The sequence below is a fragment of the Dendropsophus ebraccatus genome, chromosome 12 (genome assembly GCF_027789765.1).
Source record: "Dendropsophus ebraccatus isolate aDenEbr1 chromosome 12, aDenEbr1.pat, whole genome shotgun sequence".
NCBI classification, from domain to species: Eukaryota; Metazoa; Chordata; class Amphibia; order Anura; family Hylidae; genus Dendropsophus; species Dendropsophus ebraccatus.
Genome location: NC_091465.1, coordinates 56,480,702 through 56,498,274, shown reverse-complemented (window position 1 = coordinate 56,498,274; position 17,573 = coordinate 56,480,702). Strand labels below are relative to the sequence as shown.

General features: G+C 41.7%; 1 protein-coding gene across 1 annotated transcript in view; it reads right to left on the bottom strand.

Moving 5' to 3' along the window:
• The window catches only part of ABCG4 (ATP binding cassette subfamily G member 4), a 58,708-nt gene that overhangs the window by 922 nt on the left and 40,213 nt on the right, over positions 1-17,573 (bottom strand). Inside the window, exons 6-14 of the mRNA XM_069947141.1 lie at positions 17,354-17,499; positions 17,142-17,265; positions 16,915-17,029; positions 16,063-16,193; positions 14,278-14,379; positions 13,328-13,496; positions 5,614-5,714; positions 2,877-3,035; positions 463-581 (exon numbers count right to left, since the gene is read on the bottom strand). Of these exons, the coding sequence (XP_069803242.1) occupies positions 463-581; positions 2,877-3,035; positions 5,614-5,714; positions 13,328-13,496; positions 14,278-14,379; positions 16,063-16,193; positions 16,915-17,029; positions 17,142-17,265; positions 17,354-17,499 (1,166 nt within the window). The remainder of the gene's footprint in view (positions 1-462; positions 582-2,876; positions 3,036-5,613; positions 5,715-13,327; positions 13,497-14,277; positions 14,380-16,062; positions 16,194-16,914; positions 17,030-17,141; positions 17,266-17,353; positions 17,500-17,573) is intronic.

The following is a 17,573-nucleotide window of genomic DNA, read 5'->3' as shown; positions in this document are numbered from 1 at the left end:
ATGGACTTCAAAAGCAACCGGTTGATAAGCACATTGCCGAGCTAATGAAGCGGTTTGCTTTGTTTGTACTGTAAATTCACTCATCTCTGGTTACATTGTGTATTGCTAAACCCACTCTTAGGGCGGGTTCAGACTACGGAATTTGCACGGATAAAATCCAGAAGATTCCGTAGCTCATACACGCTCACGGTCGTGCGCCTTTCTGGCGGCTCCATAGACACCACTCTATAGGCCGGCGGAATCCGCCCGTGCATAGAATGGTGTCTACAGCACAGGCGGAGAGGCGCGCCGCCGTGAGCGCATACAGGCAATGGAATCCGACGGACTTTATCCGCACGAATTCCGTAGTCTGAACCCGTCCTTATGTTACATAGTGTTAGTACAACAGTCACAACTTCTCTTTTTTTCTCTAGATTCTGATATGTCAGTAGGGTATATTTTTCACTTTCTTTCCATTCTGACCTGACATACGAGATGTAGGAACTCCATTGCAGATAGGTTGGAATGGTTTTAAAGCTGACAAAGAAGCCTGAGAAGAGTAACACCGGTATTGCCGTAACTGGGCCTACAAAGGTGGCAACCTTTAAAAAAAAGAAAATATTATTCAATATAATTAGATACTGCTAATAATTAGCAAATGTGGAAATAGGCTTGCAGCTTATCTCTTAATCATGAACTCCTAACACTCCACCAAACAGTTTATAGATTCTTAGATCTTTTTAGCTGCTATGTCTGGTGACTGCTTATCCTTTAGATAAGGGATGGTCCGAACCTGCCGAGGTTCGGGTTCGTGTGAACCTGAACTCTCGGCGTCAGATTCCCGCTGTCTGCCCGCTCCGTGCAGCGGGTGGATACAGCGGGAGGACCACCTAGAAAAATGGGATACAGCCTATGGCTGTACGAACCCGAACCTCGGCAGGTTCGGACCATCCCTACTTTAGATGCATTTCAGAAGTGGCACTAATGGTGTTGTATTTCAAGTCACAAATTTGTGCAGGAAAAAATTGCAGAACATTGATACATTTCCTCCTGATTTTCTGTATAGTAAAAACTGACAATACATCTTGGGCCCATGAAACCCTTAATCAGCTATTTGTCATTACTGTGATGAAGGTGGAATTGAGAGTCCTTTTACTGATTAAAATCTGTCAGATTATCTGACAGATTTTTGCAAGGACTATAAACAAAAGAGTGAGATTTCTCCTCTTTTCAAAACCATCCCTGGCTTTGGCTTTAAAAATCAGATATCTTTGTGTGTAAAAGGACTCTAACTTTAAAGCTGCATGCTATAGATCTACTATGCAAAAGAACACTGCAGAGACACCATCACGTCTCGACGTCAGTGAACTAGCCAGACCTTCCCTCCGGGAAGGAACAACCAAGCCAAAGGCGTTCTCCAGTCAAGGAAACCCCCTTTAGCAAGGTATCCATCCACAGACAGCTGTTTCGGGGTTTTTGCCCCTCATCATTGTGGAGTAGGTTTCTGGCTAGTGGGAGCAATGACTAGTATGTGCATGCAAAAGGACGCTGGTTGACCTCAGGGAGATCAACCAAAACACCGCAGAGACACCATCACGAACGACTTTAGCTTGGTTGTTCCTTCCCGGAGGGAAGGTCTGGCTAGTTCACTGACGTCGAGACATGTGATGGTGTCTCTGCAGTGTTCTTTTGCATATTTGATTTCCCAGGGGGCAATGTTCTAGAACACACTGACGTTGAGACACGTGATTGTGTCTCTGCGGTGTTTTGGTTGATCTCCCTGAGGTCAACCAGCATCCTTTTGCATAGATCTACTATGCAGCTCCCTTATGCTGCGTTTACACGGAACGATTATCGTTCGAATTTGCACGATAACAATCGAATTGGAACGATAATTGTACGTGTAAACGCAGCGAACGATCAAACGACAAGCGAGAAATCGTTCATTTTGATCTTACATGTTCTTAAATCGTCGTTCGCAAAAAATTTGCAGATCGTTCCGTGTAAACAGTCGTTCACCGATTTAACCTACGTGCGAGAGAGGTTTAAGCGATCCCAAAACGATTTTTCCGTTTAAACGATGATTGTTATAAAAAAAAAACGTTACTTCAAAATCGTTAATCGTACGATCGGGTGAATTATCGCTCCGTGTAAACGCAGCATTAGCATACAAGCAGCATCTGCCGGGTTACCTTTATATTGGGGGAAATTTTTTTTTTTTTTTATTCCAGCACACAAGGCGAGAAAGCAGTAGAAACTAGTCATCTGGGTAGGGAGCAACCAGTAGCATCTGCAACTAATCACAGCTCTCTGCCTGTCAGTGCACTCTGTGAGGATGATTTGACAGGCAGAGAACCACTAACAGGTCTCTCTGCCTGTCAATCATCCTCGTAGAGTGTGCTGACAGGCAGAGAGCCATGAATAGTCACCAGACGGCTCTCCGCCATCAGCTGCACATCTCTCCGTTTAATAAGAGATGCACAGCTGATGAATTAACAAAGTAAACAGCTACACAAACATCACTAACAATTGTATTAGCAATGTTATTATTGAGTTGTCTAACAGGCTCCGTAAACAAGCACTGCTCTAGCTGAGCCGTGTAATGCAGACTTTACTTCTAGCGCAGTGATTTCCTTACCATTTACAAACCCCAGTGTGAATTGGCTAGTCATAGTGGGTAGTAGCGGGGAACAGAAGTGGCTCCTTATAGGAGAAATGGAGCGTTCTGTAAGCAAGGAGAGCAGGGGAGCAATTTACCCTCACCAGCATTATGATGGGAGAGTAAAATGTCACTGAAGTGTTCCTTTGAACTTGTCAAATTGTTTAAAAATATATAATGCATCTGGTGTAATCTAAATAGCAGTCACGCTTCAGGAATAGAAAAGCTATGGCTGTACCTGTAAGGAGTTAGAAGCTGCACCAATTAGAAGCCCCAATGATTGTGCAACAAGAGCAGTAGAAGTAGCAAGAGCAGAAAAGAGAAGGAAACGAGAAGCCTCAGGGGGCTGAGCAGTCATCCAATATACAATGCTGCAATATGCGATAGGACAAATCACCTGTAAAAACACATGGAAGATTGATATTATACACGTAATCTACATATTAAAAAAAATAGTAATAATCATAATTTCTAAAAGTTCTGACAGGTCATCTGATGTAGTGTTTAAATCTTTTTTTTTTTTTTTTTTTATCAGATGTGGAGAATGAATTTTAATAATTACTTTCCTTGTTCCTAGGTTCACTCTCAGCTATTACTGTACATATTATACACAATATAGTCCCTTACGACAGTTAGATACATTCTTATCCAAGCTCTCAGCTATCATGCTAGGCATAAATACACTGTCACATATCAGACCCTCTTCCTATTACGTGAAGATTTCCTAATAAAGAAGACTAAATTGCTTTTATCTGCTGACCTGGTGCTGGACTTCTTTTTGAATGAATATTACTACCCTGGCTCCAGGTTTTATAGTGCACCGATTGCAGATACACAGAGGGTGAGCTAAAAACAACTAGATTGTTACTGTTAGTAATTGTTACATACAAACAGTAGATCATGCAGCAAACCTCAGTATAGGCTCTTCAGCAATAACTGGTGATTATTCCCAAACTACAGTACTATTCAATTCTTCCAGCAAATAAGGTACAAACAGGGCAAACACATGTGCATTTAAAGCGACTCTGTACCCACAGTCTGACCCCCCCAAACCACTTGTACCTTCGGATAACTGCTTTTAATCCAAGATCTGTCCTGTCGTCCAATCGGCAGTTGATGCAGTTATGGAGTATCTGTGCCCTAACTTTGCACCACCCCTCCGTTGCTCCTCCCCGCCTTCTTCATCATTAGGAATGCCACTGAAACATTTTCTCCATGCTGAACATTGCACAGGTCCTTAACGATCAAGCCCATGTGCTGTGCTGCCACAGGTGGGGAATAGGCAGCAATCTGCCTGGAGCATTTCTAATGATGAAGTTAGGGCACAGATACTCCTGTTTGGCACGGGCTTCAAGTTTAAAGGTATTTTTTTAGGACAATAACCGCATCACCTGCTGAACGGACTGCAGGACAGATCTTGGATTAAAAGCAGCTATCCGAAGGTACAAGTGGTTTGGGGGGGTCAGTTTGTGGGTACTGATCTGATCTAAAGTCTGAATTCATTTTACAGTCTGGTCTGAGATCTTAATTAAATGTAAGGCTAGGTCAGAAGTTTTAATTAATTTGTGGGTTCAGTCAGAGATCTAATTAATTTATGGGCGTGGCTTGAAGTCTTAATTAGTTTTAGTGCCTAGGGTCTAAATCAATTTAGGTCCACTCTAAGGGCCCTATTCCACAGTAACGATAATCGGCCGGATTGGCCCCATTCAGAAGATAGAGCGCGGGGGACCCGGGGAGGAGACTGAGCGGAGGACAAGCCCTGCAGCCAGGTAATGTATTGCTGCAAGGGCTGCAAGGACATCGGTAACGATGTCCTTGCAGCCCTCGCTTAATGATCATCGGGCCGTGGAATAGGCCCAGTAAACGAGCGGCGATCTAGCAGATCGCCGCTCGTTTACATCGTTGATCGGGCCCTCCTCGGCCCGTGGAATAGGACCCTAAGAGCCCTTTAACACAGCCTGGTGGGAGGCCGCAAGAAAATGTCAATCAGCAGGACTGGCACTTATTATCAGAACCTTTACAAGGCCACTGGATTGTTTCTCCGGCCATTTAAATGCATTGTGGAAATAGAAAAATGTGTGGCCAAAAACAATTATATGGCTGCCCAAAAGATTCAATCAGCCAACAAAAATTTATGATCAGGTAAATAAGAATTCCCAGGAACGTTAATTAACAATAATTGGTAAGATTTGAAGTAAAATTTCATTTTGTGGTCTGGTCTGTATTTCTGGAGGGTCTGTTTTAGGGTCTGAATTTATTTTGGCCATCTTGTGCAAGATCTGTATCTGAAAAATTATCATATTATTATATTGTCTAGAATGGAAATGAAAAGGCAAGAGAATAACTTGAATCAGAAAAGAGGCCCTTTGTGAGTCACTGGTTGCAATTGGTATGTATAATATGGCAGCATCGGATGATTGCATAATCTGTAGTGTGATAATTCACTGCAGGACACTTGTGTGAACCAGGTATCTTACCAATAGATGTTCATTTTGTAGAAGTATTATTGATCGTATTGGTATTTTTAAAAGGGACATGTCCCTGACTAAAAGTGCAAATGATTGCCTGTACCTGATTGTGTGGACCATTATTTGGCTATGTTCACACGTCAAAAAATGAGAAATTGCCACAATTTAACTGACTGTAATGCAAAGCACTGAAATCAATGTGATGACGGACATCCAATGCACACAATGTATTGAATAACGGATGTTATCACTTCAAACGTCAAATGATCCAGTGTATACAGATGGGATTTATATAATATAGTTTGGCACAACTTTTAACCTACAGAGAAACCAAGAAATGAAACGTATACAGAGCACACTGTCCTGTTTTTCAGTCTGTCCTTTGACAGTATTTTCTATAGGCTTCTCAGTTTACAACATCCCATTATATCTGCCTTAGGCTATATTTGCAAAAAATGCCAATAATGCACGTCTAATACCGAGTCTAACAATATCACAACAATTTACCTGGAAAGGGACATCTGCCATTGTCTTGGCTAGATAATACGCCTTTAGGCTATACCAGTAGTTTAGGTGTTCTCTGAGAAATACAGACATCTCCAGAGGAACTATGGGTAAAAAATCAACAGTATTGCAGTAGAGAATAAGAAACAAGATATTTTTAAAAGATTTGAACAGGATGAAATAATGATGGAAGTAAGGATGATGGAGACAAAGAAAATGGATGAAAAAAAGAATTTAAATGCACATTGTTATCTGAAAAATCTTGTGACATCCCGGGGACATGTGAAAAATTTTGACTTCTCGGGTTCTAAGTGTATAGACCCCCTCTGATCGCTAAAACAAGCTGGGAGAAGTGCACGCTAAGCACATTCACTCTCCATTCTGTCCCAGTGACAAGACTGATTTCAAAAGAAAGCCTACGGGCCTCCCTCCTGTCTCGTGCACAGAGAAGGGAGAAACAGCATTTGGCTGCTTGCATTCTAACAGTCAGTGGGGGTGTGAACACCAAGACCCTGACCGTTTAAAAATCTTACGTGTTCCTAGTAGATGTCAAAAGTTTTTTTTCAATATGACAGGTACAAATAAAGAATGTACAGGAAGTAAACCCAGGAGGAAGTAGGTAATAACAATAAAGTAAATGTAAAAGAGTAAAAAAGGATAAACAAAAAGATGTTCAAATAGCTTGTCATAAACACAAGAGAAAAGTCTGCTGGCTCATGGATTCTCGCTTGTTCAGTCATTTACACAGCTGACATCACCTATGTCCTATGGAGCCCTACAAGTAGAAGTGCACCTGAGAAGAGAACTCCAAATGAGTGTGCACATATTGGCCCAGATTTATCAAAGGGTGCAAAATCTACACCTGGTGTAAACTGCCCACAGCAACCAATCACAGCTCAGCTTTCATTTTACCAGAGCTGAAGGCTGAGCTGTGATTGGTTGCTGTGCGCAGTTTGAACCAGTGTAGATTTTACACCCTTTGATAAATCTGGGCCATTGTCTTCCGCAAGGATCATTAAATAAGAACAGTTCATAGCCAGTAATGAACAGCTACAAAAATCCAAACAAATTCAAGAGCTTGTTTTAAAATTTAGACTTTACAGCTTAGCTTTTTTGTTCATTTTGCATACTTTCAAATTTTTGCAGTTTTTTTAATCAATAATAATTAGTGATGAGCGAATAGTATTCGATCGAATAGCTATTCAATCGAATAGCGTTCAAATATTCGAACAGTAACGTAAAAATTCGATTCAACCCCGCCCCCCCCCCGGCCAATAAACAGGAAGGGGGGAGGGACAGGCACTAGGAATAGGCAAAAGCTCTAACTGTGATTGGCTGGCTAAACTATGTCAACCCCTGAGTATACGAATAGGGGATTTCAGATTCGTGTAACTTGCTGATTGGAGCTAGAGAGGGAAAGACTGTATACCAGGGAGAGTTAGCTTTTAGGTAAAGATAGGTTGGAAGTAGGGATGGTCCGAACCTGCCGAGGTTCGGGTTCGTATGCTGATTCCCGCTGTCTGGAAAACTGGGATACAGCTATGGCTGTATCCCAGTTTTCCAGGCGGTCCTCCCGCTGGAGAGCGGGAATCATTACCGAGGGTTCGTGTTTGTACGAACCCGAATCGAACTCGGTTCGGACCATCCCTAGTTGGAAGGGACCCCCAAAAGCCCTTGTTAGGGCTAAAAGTATAAAAACCACGGGGGAGATTTATCAAACATGGTGTAAAGTAAAACTGGCTCAGTTTCCCCTAGCAACCAATCAGATTCCACCTTTCATTTTTGAAAGAGTCTGTGTGGAATGAAAAGTGGAATCTGATTGGTTGCTAGAAGCAACTGAGCCAGTTTCACTTTACACCATGTTTTATAAATCTCCCCCAGATATTTAGAAGCTGTTGTGAGACAGGCAGTTTATTCAGACATCTACTGTGTCCTGTAAAGCAGTTGACCAGCTCTTTCATTTTATTATTGTAAAAAAACAATTGTATATCCTTTATACAGCTGTATAATGTGATTGCGGAATAATACCTGTTATCTTGCTACTACTGATTTGCGTAGTCTGCGTCCTGTAAAGGAGTTGAACAGCTCTTTCATTTTATTATTGAAAAAATCAATCATATATCCGGGATACGGCTGTATACTGTGATTGCAGGATAATACCTGTTACTAATTACTATTGATACATACGCAAGTGTGTACCGCTTAACCAAAATGTACTTTTTTTTTTTTATATTTGAAACCTTTATTACGTTTTTTTAACAATTTAGTATATAAAACAAAATTCAATCGCAGTACCCCATTAATACACACAAACTAAGAGTACAATACAGTCATCAGGTACATTGAAAGGCCAGACCAACAACACTTACATGATCCCAATCCCAATCCCTCCCACACAACCCCCCCCCTCCACCCTAAAAAAAAAAACACCCACCCACCCATATGGAGAGAGAATAAAAAAAAACACAAATCCCATACCACATTACCAATACAGATTATTGGCTCCCCCTATAAATCTTTTTGTACTTCACAGCTATCATCCTTCATTCTGCTACTGTCGGGGGGCTAGATGCTAACCATTGTCTGGCTATCAGGAGTCTGCCATAAAAGAATAAACAAATAGCTTCACATTTCCTCCCTTTATTAATAATGTTGTGTGGAGTGACCCCCAAGATGGCTATCCGCGGCAACATACCTATCTCAACTTGAACCTTTTCAGAAATCCAACAAAAAATTTCTGTCCAGTATAGCCCAAGTTCTCTACAATTCCATTACATGTGCAGCAAATCTGCTGCATCGTGGCCACACCTAGGAGTCCCTCCTATTAATCCTGAACAGAAAATGAGGGGTATAATAAACGCGATGGATGATATTAATCTGGACCAAGCGATGGGAGTAACCTTTTGATACCTTATTAATATTTCCGTAAATCCTCTCCCAGACCTTTGAATCACTCAGACCCAAATCCCTTTCCCATGCCATTCTAGTCCAGGGAACAAACTCCATCCCACCTAATAAATTCCTATATATAACAGATGTTTCCTTTTTATTAATTTTCCCCTCTAATATAGATTTTAATAAACCCAAAAGTGTTCCCAGATACATCTTATTCATCTCCTAACTCAGAGCGTGTCTCAACCTGGCATAATCCCACCATAACTTATCTGAAAGGCTAAATAGAGACCCTGGGGGAGATTTATCAAAGGGTGTAAATTTTAGACTGGTGCAAACTACCCACAGCAACCAATCACAGCTCAGCTTTAGGCAGTGCTGAAAGGAAAGCTGAGCTGTGATTGGTTGCTGTGGGTAGTTTGCACCAGTCTAAATTTTACACCCTTTGATAAATCTCCCCCCTTGCCTCTACCCACTCCTTTAGGCGACCCCCACTCAACACATCTGCTACGTTGTTTATTCCTGCCTGATGAAGCCCTGGCAGAAGACCCATTTTCCCAACCTCCCTCAAATTGAAATTATTCCAGATGGGGGGCCATCTCCAATATCCCAGCTATCCCAACCTTTTTTTTTTAATTCCGACCATACCTTGTATAGTTTATACATAATCGGGTCTCTACGCTTAAAGGGGTTATCCAGTGCTACAGAAACATAGCCACTTTCCCCTTACTGTTGTCTCTAGATTGGGTGAGCTTTTGAAACTCAGTTCCATTGAAGTAAATGGAGCTTAACCCTTTCCCGCACGAGGACGTAACTGTACGTCCTTGTGCGGGTGCAGGCGTTCAGAGCGGGGCCGCGATCCCGGGTGCCTCACGTTGTCCCAGAGGAGCGATCTCCGTTACTGAAGCCGGTCGGGGACCACTCCAAGATGGCGCCGTCCGAAAGATGGCGCTGCAGCCGAAATCAAACGAGTGCCGATTTCATTGATCTTTGCTGTATAACTATACAGCAAAGATCTCAATGAGAGATCAAAGTGTATATACTAGAAGTCCCCAGTATATGTGTAAAAAAAAAATAAAGTGTTGTTGTCAATAAAAAGCCCCCTCCCCTAATAAAAGTCTAAATCACCCCCATTTTCCCAGGTTATAAATAAAAGTAAATAAATAAACAAACTAGTTTGCTATCGCCACGTGCGTAATCGCCTGAACTATTAATTAATCCCATTCCTGATCTCGCACGATAAATGGCGTCAGCGCAAAAAAATCCCAAAGTGCAAAATTGCGCATTTTTGGTCGCATCAAATCCAGAAAAAATGCAATAAAAAGCGATCAAAAAGTTGCATATGCGCAATCAAGGTACCGATAGAAAGAACACATCATGGCACAAAAAAATGACACCTCACACAGCCCCATAGACCAAAGGATAAAAGCGTTATAAGCCTGGGAATGGAGCGATTTTAAGGAACGTATATTTGTTAACAATGGTTTGAATTTTTTACAGGCCATCAGATAAAAGAAAAGTTATACATGTTACATATCGTTTAAATCGTAACGACTTGAGGAACATATAAAACATGTCAGTTTTTCCATAGGACACACGGCGTAAAAACACAATCTCCCCAAAGAAAAAGAATTGCGTTTTTTTTTTCAATTTCACTGTGCATATAATTTTTTTCTGGTTTCGCAGCATATTTTATGCAAAAGTTCAGCCTGTCATTGCAAAGTACAATTAGTGACGCAAAAAATAAGGGCTCATGTGGGTCTGTTGGTGTAAAAATGCAAGTGCTATGGCCTTTTAAGCACAAGGAGGAAAAAACGAAAACGCAAAAACGAAAATTAGCCTGGTCCCTAAGGGGTTAAAGGGGTAGTGCGGTGCTAAAAAATTATTCACAGAATAACATACATTACAAAGTTATACAACTTTGTAATGTATGTTATGTCTGTGAATCGCCCCCTTCCCATGTCCCACCACCCCCGCCCGTGTACCCGTAAGTGTTGGTGCATTATACATTACCTGATCCGTGTCGCGCATGTCCGCCATCTTATGCCAAACGTCATCTTCGGCCGGCCGAATCGCTGCTGCCGTCCCCCCTTTGCCGCGTCATAACTGTGCTCAGCCGCGATTGGCTGAGCACAGTTATGCTCAGCCAATCGCGGCTGAGCAGCTGATGACGCGGTAATGTATAATGCACCAACACTTCCGGGTACACGGGCGGGGGTGGTGGGACACGGGAATGGGGCGATTCACAGACATAACATACATTACAAAGTTGTATAACTTTGTAATGTGTGTTATTCTGTGAATAATTTCTTAGTGCCGCACTACCCCTTTAACTGCAAACCAAACCTGAACTGGAGACAACAGTAGGGGGAAAAGTGGCCATGTTTTTGTAGCGCTGGATAACCCCTTTAATATTTTTCTGAGGGGAACCGGCTTCTAAGAACTGAAAAAAATCCCCCCGCTCACCAAAAACTGAAAATAAACAAGTCTTCCAATTAACTACAAAGCTCAACTGAATCGCCAGGAAATACAATCTGATGTCTAGTATGCCCAAACCACCCTTATTCACTTGCAAAGTGAGGATGGACAGTTTAATCCTAATTCTTTTCCGACCCCAAATGAGGGAATTAAAAATTCCAATTATTTTCTTAAAAATTGACTCATCAATCCACAGAGGCGATGATTAGAGATAAGCGGACCGTCGGACTTTTGGTCCGACGGCATCGGCGCTCTCTCGTCATGCCTGTGATCCTGGCCGCATAGTTGCGATCCCGCGAATATGCGCCCCGGATATTCCAGGGATTTCAACATCGATTCCCTGGAATATCCTGGCCGCATATTCCCGGGAGCGCAACTATGCGGCCAGGATCACAGGCATGACAAGAGAGCGAACTGCTTTGGACTAAAAGTCCGAACAGTTCGCTCATCTCTAGCAATGATCCAAATATGAGCAACACTAGGGGGAGACACACTGATTTAGGCTGCGTTCACACTACGTATATTTCAGTCAGTATATGTATATTTCAGTCAGTATTGCAACCAAAACCAGGAGTGGATTAAAAACACAGAAAGGATCTGTTCACACAATGTTGAAATTGAGTGGATGGCCGCCATTCAATGGCAAATATTTGCTGTTATTTTAGAACAATGGCTTATATTGAAATAATGGCAGTGATTTACTGTTATATGGCGGCCATCCACTCAATTTCAACATTGTGTGAACAGATCCTTTCTGTGTTTTTAATCCACTCCTGGTTTTGGTTGCAATACTGACTGAAATATACGTAGTGTGAACGCAGCCTTAATCAGCACAATCCTATCTGCTCTTGCAATAGGAAGCCTATTCCAAACCACTGTCCTTCTTTCCAACTCCTTTAGCACAGGTTTCGTGTTTAGCTCATGGAAGTCAGCTATACTGCTACTGATATATATCCCAAGATATTTAAAAGCCTGCCCTTCTGGAACAGCTCTTAAACTGTCCATAAGGGGGTCTTTATATCTCCCCAAGGGGAGAAACACAGACTTGGACCAACTTATCTTAAGCCCTGAGAACCTCTCAAATCCTTGGAAGATCTCAACAATACAAGGCAAGGACTTCTCGGGGTGAGCCAGATAAAGCAGGATATCATCTGCATATAGGGAGATGACATCCCCTGCCCCTCTGGCGCCAAACCCTTCTATAAGAGGGTGAGATCTAATTACATTTGCCAATGGCTCCACCACTAAAGCAAACAGCAGGGGGGACAAGGGACAACCCTGCCTCGTACCTCTCTTAAGATCAAACTTCTCCATACTCCCCCCTCCAACTAATACTGATGCACGCGCACCACTATAAAGCTTCTACTTTACGTTCGTAATTGGTTCATGACTGTTAGGCGAACACAAACCGGTCACGAACACTTTTTTGTTTGTGTTCGCGATCCGAATCAAACATTGGGATGTTCGCTCATCACTAGTGTTAGATGTACCCAGGCATGCTTCCCCTGCTGTCCCATATGCATTCCAGAAGTGTTGGCAACATTTCCTGAGGTTTCATTGTGCACTTGGTGACCTCCTAGTGGTCGAATTTGGTCGAATTATTGATTTCCAGGTCCCAAGTATTTTTCTCCCAAAGACTATAATGGGATTCGATATTTATTCGAATATACGAATGACGGGAGCTATTTGAATCAAATTTTTAATTCTCGAATATTTCACTATTCGCTCATCTCTATTTATAATGTGTTTTTTTCAAAAGACTCTGCTTTACAAATCCCAGTACATGTGACTGTACCCCTACAATGCTTTTAGTGTACAGACAGCAGTGGAAAGTACAGAGGTTTTTTTGATCATGGAGAAATTTGAAAGGATCAGATAGCAACCAGATGGCAAGGGGGCTTTGGGTATGAATCCTACTGTGACAATAGCATTCATCCCTTCCCTTTCTAAGGACTTCTGTCCTAAGAATTAACCAATCTTTCGATTGGTATCTGTTTGGTGTCAGCTTTTGTATTAACATTTCACCAGACTTTTTTCTAATGACTATGGCCAGCTTAAAGGAGTTTTCCCACAAAGAACATTTATTACCTACTCACACCATGCCCCCAAATTTCCCAGCATGCCTGTGGTGAAGAAGAGGAGGAGCATGTGTTGCTCTATACAACTCTCTAGGCCTCCTTGCCAAGGATGCTGTTGAGAAGTGATGGAGAACTCAGGACCCCATTGATAATGATGGGGGAGGGGGGTTATTATAAATCTTCTTTGTTATTTGAAAACTCATTTAAGATTTATAAGTAAAATTTTAATACCAACAAAAATCTGTTGACTGAATAGTTGATGCTCTTACATGTCAACACAGTTGGCATAAGAGCTGCGAACATAAGAAAGAGCATGGAGAAGAACAGGAAGCCTGTGTTATTGAATACTTTGCTGGCATCGTCACCAATGTTCAGGTACAGCAGCCCGATCAGAACCCCGATACACAGGTGAGACATGAAACGCAGGTGAGTCAGGACCTGGGAGGGTAGGAAAGTACAAGCAACATCACATGTAACGCCCCCATACAGAGAGAACATGTTGCCTGTAATAAGAAGAGAACAGGCAGCATCATGTGATACAAACAGACTCATTGGATGGAAAACATAGGTAAACTTGAAAGAAAAGTTTATAGCCAAGGAGGGTTCAAAACAAATAACACAAATACATGAGTGCAAAAAAAAACACATCACATTTACACAAATGACCGACAACAGGTACCTGAGGCCACCTGTCTAATGTTGTGTTCAGTTGAGGCATGGACTCCATAATACTCTAAAGGTGTCTAGCATTACCCCCTTTTTTGCATTTTGTTCTACAGTATTTCCTTTGTGAGATCGGACCAAGTAAACTAACCTTTGGTCCTCATTAATAAATGTTGAGCACCCATGCTTTGTTGCTGGTTCTCTGGTTGTCCTTCTTTGGTCTACTTTTGGTAGGTATTAACCACTACATTCTGGAAACATTGACAAGACCTGTTATTTTGGAAATGCTCTGACACATCACAATTTGTCCATGGTCACAGTCTCTCAAGTCCTCGCCCATTTTTCCTGCTTCCATCACATCAGACTCAGGAACTTATTACTTGCTGCCTTATATATCTCTGTATCCTATTCCATAATGGTTTCGTTGTTATGGTGATTCAGTGAAAAGAGTGCATCTTACCTCTGGAAGTCAATCCAAATCCCCCCCCCCCCTCCAGATTTCTGGCTCCCCTATCTGCCCAATTCATTTCATACTAACCATCTTCTTTTAACATACCGTATCTCTCAGGATTGAGATGAATGTGCGTTTGAAGAGTATGCAGAACTGGTTCATTGAACTCGTAGCAAAAGTATGGCTCTCAATGTGGCCAGAGACATCCTGCTGGAAAATGAAGGGCTAGTATAAATTAAGGACATAGACATAATGATATTTATGAAACAAAGATCTAATGTTAGTTGGTAATGATGCAAGAAAGCCAAAAGGATATTAAGGTTTTGGGTAGGGGAAGGATGTGTAAAAAAAACACCATGAATCAAACTTTTTTTTTTTTGTTATGCTGTATACAAGTATTTTTGGTGGCTCTTTTTTTGTATATTACATTTGTTACATGAACTTTTTTCCGATGGTTTTCAAGCCTGGAAGCCTATATGGAAGCCTTTGTGAGAAATGTCACGGGTTAAACCAGTAACACACAGCGGACGTCAAAATAATGAATATGTTCATTATTTTCGGATGTCTTTTGCAAACAGCGGATGTTTTTTTATTAGTTGTTTACACAGTTTTTTCTTTTGTCACCGTTCTTTTTTCGTTTTTACTATTAAATTCAATGGACTTTTCAATTAAGCCACACCCAAAGTCCAATTAGTAACCCCAAACTAGAATAATGTACAAACACCAGTCATTGCACTAAGGGGAGGCAAGGCTGCTAAATGCCGTTTGTTATTTTAGACTAAAAAAAACGTTGTGTGAATATAGCCTAAGGGTGCGTTCACACGTACTGAATCTGCAGCAGATCCGCAGCAGATTTGATGGCCCAGAGTTGCTTTGCATTGAATCTGCCAACTTCCAATCTGCTGCAGATCCTGTACGTGTGAACGAACCCCATGTCCTACTGTAATATGAGGCTGAGAACAGCTGCAAACAAGCACTGATCAGCAAGACCTTGACTTGCTTTGCACAATTTGGCACAATGAATAGCAAGGCTGGGCCGCACGTACGATCGCTGTATTGTTCGAAGTGCCACTTAAATGCATTGTTTACACAGATAGGTGTGCGATCGATAACAATGACTTTACCCGCCGCACAAAAGATTAAATCAGACAAGCTTGCTCACTCTGCCTGTTTACACTGGTCTATTATCATTGAATCATTGATCATTCCTAGAAACACTCATTAATGATAATCGGACAATGTAAAAGGGCCTTAGGGCTGTGTTTCTGCGTATGTTTTTGGAATTTGTTCTGAACATGTTAGAGATCACGCCCTTATCCCCCAATAACCATGCTATGTTGCTGGGATTATCAACAACACTGCATGGCCACTGATGTTGAGTTTTCGTATGTGGTAATACAGCCTAAAGTCAAGCAACTTGTAATCAATTCTGTACTGTTTTTGATGCATTCTCCTCTTTTTTGAGAACATGTAAAGAGAATGTATCTGCCATGTGCTCCTTTAATGTCTGTGTTACTGTGCTGCTTACTCCCCCTGAAGGTAGGAAGCAAAGCAGACATTTCAACAGTTTAGCTAAGGGGTACACAACTTTCCTTGGGCTGAGGGCTGCTGTGTCATATCACGGTTCTTCATGGGGCTACAATAAGGCTGTGTTTCCACCAATGCCCCCAGTTCTCCTTCAATAGCTACGCAATGTTGCCAATAATCTCAACAAGATTACACAGCTATTGGGAGAGAAAACGAAAAGCCTTACTAAAATGTATCATTTGGAAAATGTATGTAAACGATTTGATTATTTATAGTCACAGATTGTGCTATGGAATAATAGAACATATACATAGTAAAGAAGCAATTCTTACCATGCAAACCTTACAAAGCATATATACTTACCAGGGGACAGAGGTCTAGTTCTCTTATAGTTGGCTTGCTTTTTTCTCTACTAATGGGGCACAATCCATCTTCCACTGCCCGAAATAGTAGTGGGTTCAGGTCTCCATACTCCCCGGATGCTATTTCAATAACTATGTAGGCAGAAAGATATACAGGTTGCAGAAAAAGACTGCAAACACAGAGGATATTTTAGGATTTAAAGGGAATCTGTCAGCTGTAAATCACATTCCAAACTGCTGACACTGTTAGATAGCTGTTAGGACAAGGAGACACATAACTGCAATCTGGAGTGTCTCCTTACTTCCCCCTTACTGCTTGATTAACGCCTGGAAGCTGAGTCCTAAGCAGGTTAATGTATGGAAAGGGAGAGTAAGGGTACGTGCACACTATGGAATGGCGACAAAAAACCTGTTGCGCATTCAGCAGCTGGCACACGCCAGCAGACTGTGGCGGGCGCACACATCTCCACCTGTGTCATAGACTCCGTTCTATGCATGGGCAAATGGAATCCACCAGTGCATAGGATGGAGTCTATGACACGGGATGAAACGCGTGCCCACCACAGTCCGTGGACGGGTGCAAGCTGCGGAGTTCGCAATGGGTTTTCTGTCGCCATTCCATGGTGTGCACATACCCTCAGGAGGTGTTACTGCTTGCGGCACTTTAGGAGCACAAGAAAGCCCCCTTGAATTTTCTTACTATATAATAAAAGCGATTTTCTACATTGTGGAATCACAGACTGATATATGAAAGGTACCAGGTGTCTCCTTGACCTAGCAGCTATCTAGCAGTGGGAGAAGTTTGGAAGGTGAATTGCAGCTGACCGATTCCCTTTAAATATAAGCGACTCACTGAAATCTGCTGGATTGTGGTAGGTGGGGCAGTGTAATCCTAGGCTCTTCAGATATGGGATGAGGTGAGTTACAGACCCTCGGTATATGCACTGTCCCTGACTGAGAATATAAAGCTGAAAAACAGAGGAAATCACACAATTCTAACAATACTCAACTGGACAATAGAATATATATGCTGATACATTCATAACACATGCTTGTATACAGGAATAGAATCTTACAGACCTTATCAAACATTTCAAAAAGTTTTGCACTTGGTTGGTGTATAGTGCAGATAATAGTGCGACCACCTTGAGCCAGAGAGTTTAATAGGGACACCACCTGGAAACAAGATGCACTATCTAAACCACTGTTAAAAAAAAAAAAAAAAAAAAAAAAAAAGTTACTTATTACCACAATTGGTACATTGTCTATCACACTTTTATTCTGTTTTGTACCTAGTAGGTTCATCAAAGAACATGACTGGTGGATTATTGACTAGTTCCAGAGCAATGGCTAAACGCTTTCTCTGACCCCCAGAGAGGCACAATGTACGAGTTCCAGAGCATTCAAGAAGACCCAGTGCTGTCAAGATCTCATTCACCTGTAAAATAAAATAAATCCCTTAATATGTTGTGATAGAAAGAAAATGTTATAAAAAATAGAATAAATGAAGCT